Source organism: Pyxicephalus adspersus, chromosome Z (genome assembly GCF_032062135.1).
Source record: "Pyxicephalus adspersus chromosome Z, UCB_Pads_2.0, whole genome shotgun sequence".
NCBI lineage: Eukaryota > Metazoa > Chordata > Amphibia > Anura > Pyxicephalidae > Pyxicephalus > Pyxicephalus adspersus.
In genome coordinates, this window is record NC_092871.1 from 45904567 (window position 1) to 45905636 (window position 1070).

Sequence of the window (1070 nt, forward strand, 5' to 3'; positions counted from 1 at the left end):
ATCACTACTTCCCCACTACATATCTCCCATCCTATTGTGTGTGAAATTCCCCCACCTACTAGATTGTAAGCTCTTCGGGGCAGGGTCCTCTCCTCCTGTATATAACATAGTTTCAGGCCATTAGAATTTACTGAACTGTACAAGCCCCTGCCTAATATGTTGGCGCTATATAAATCCTGTTTATTATTATTAATAATAATCAGTGACAGGGTGACTGGTGCCATGTGGTTGGCATCAGTAAGACTGTGTCAGTGGTAGGAATATTGTATTGTTGTTGGCATGTATGGGAAGAATATTGAGCCAAAGCTGGTATCGGGAAGGAACAGAGCCCCATCTTTGGCATCTGTGGGGTGAACATCAAGTCTCTCCCCTAAAGCAAAGGCCTGATAAAAATGGTAGCTGGGTGTATGGTGGCCACATATATCGCAAATAATATGCATCTCCTACACCTGGTATACACTTTTTATTTAAATATGCTGTTCGCATATGAACACTGGCATATTTCCTGTCCCATTTCTGAAATATTTATTATAAATAATTATCACCCTCCAATCCCTGACTCGCTACCTCCCACATTCACAGAACAGAAAATAATGTTAGAGCCTCCAAGAAAGAGGAGGAGAAACGGACAGGAAAGCTCCAGAATCTCCCAGAAGTCCCTAGTATACGGCGTCACGTCACCTTACGTATCATTATTCGCAGTGGTTGAGAGGAGTAAGATGGCGGCCTCCATAGAGCAGCTGCTGACTTCGCTGTCCGGTCTGGATGAGCCCATAGAACAGCTGAGGAGCCTACAAACCGCGGTTCTCATTCTGCCGCTGAGCGCCCTGTCAGAGCAACTGCCTGCCATTCGCCTGGAACCTGTCTTCCGCCTCATGAATAGTTCAAACAGGTGATGGCCGTCCTCTGCCCACCCCTTCTTAATATTTTCCCGTGTAAATTTACGGAAACAAATACACCCTACATTCCGAGAGCCATGACAGGTGATGTCTCCCCCTTCCATACCCCAACACCAAGGAACCGTGACAGGTGACATTTACATCAACACTCAAAGGCAGTGCTGGGGACTT

General features: G+C 46.1%; 1 protein-coding gene across 1 annotated transcript in view; it reads left to right on the forward strand.

Moving 5' to 3' along the window:
- The first annotated feature begins 697 nt into the window (after positions 1 to 697).
- PSMD5 (proteasome 26S subunit, non-ATPase 5) overlaps positions 698 to 1070 on the forward strand; it is a 22022-nt gene continuing 21649 nt past the window's right edge. Inside the window, exon 1 of the mRNA XM_072429346.1 lies at positions 698 to 892. Within this exon, the coding sequence (XP_072285447.1) occupies positions 720 to 892 (173 nt within the window). The 5' untranslated portion in view covers positions 698 to 719. The remainder of the gene's footprint in view (positions 893 to 1070) is intronic.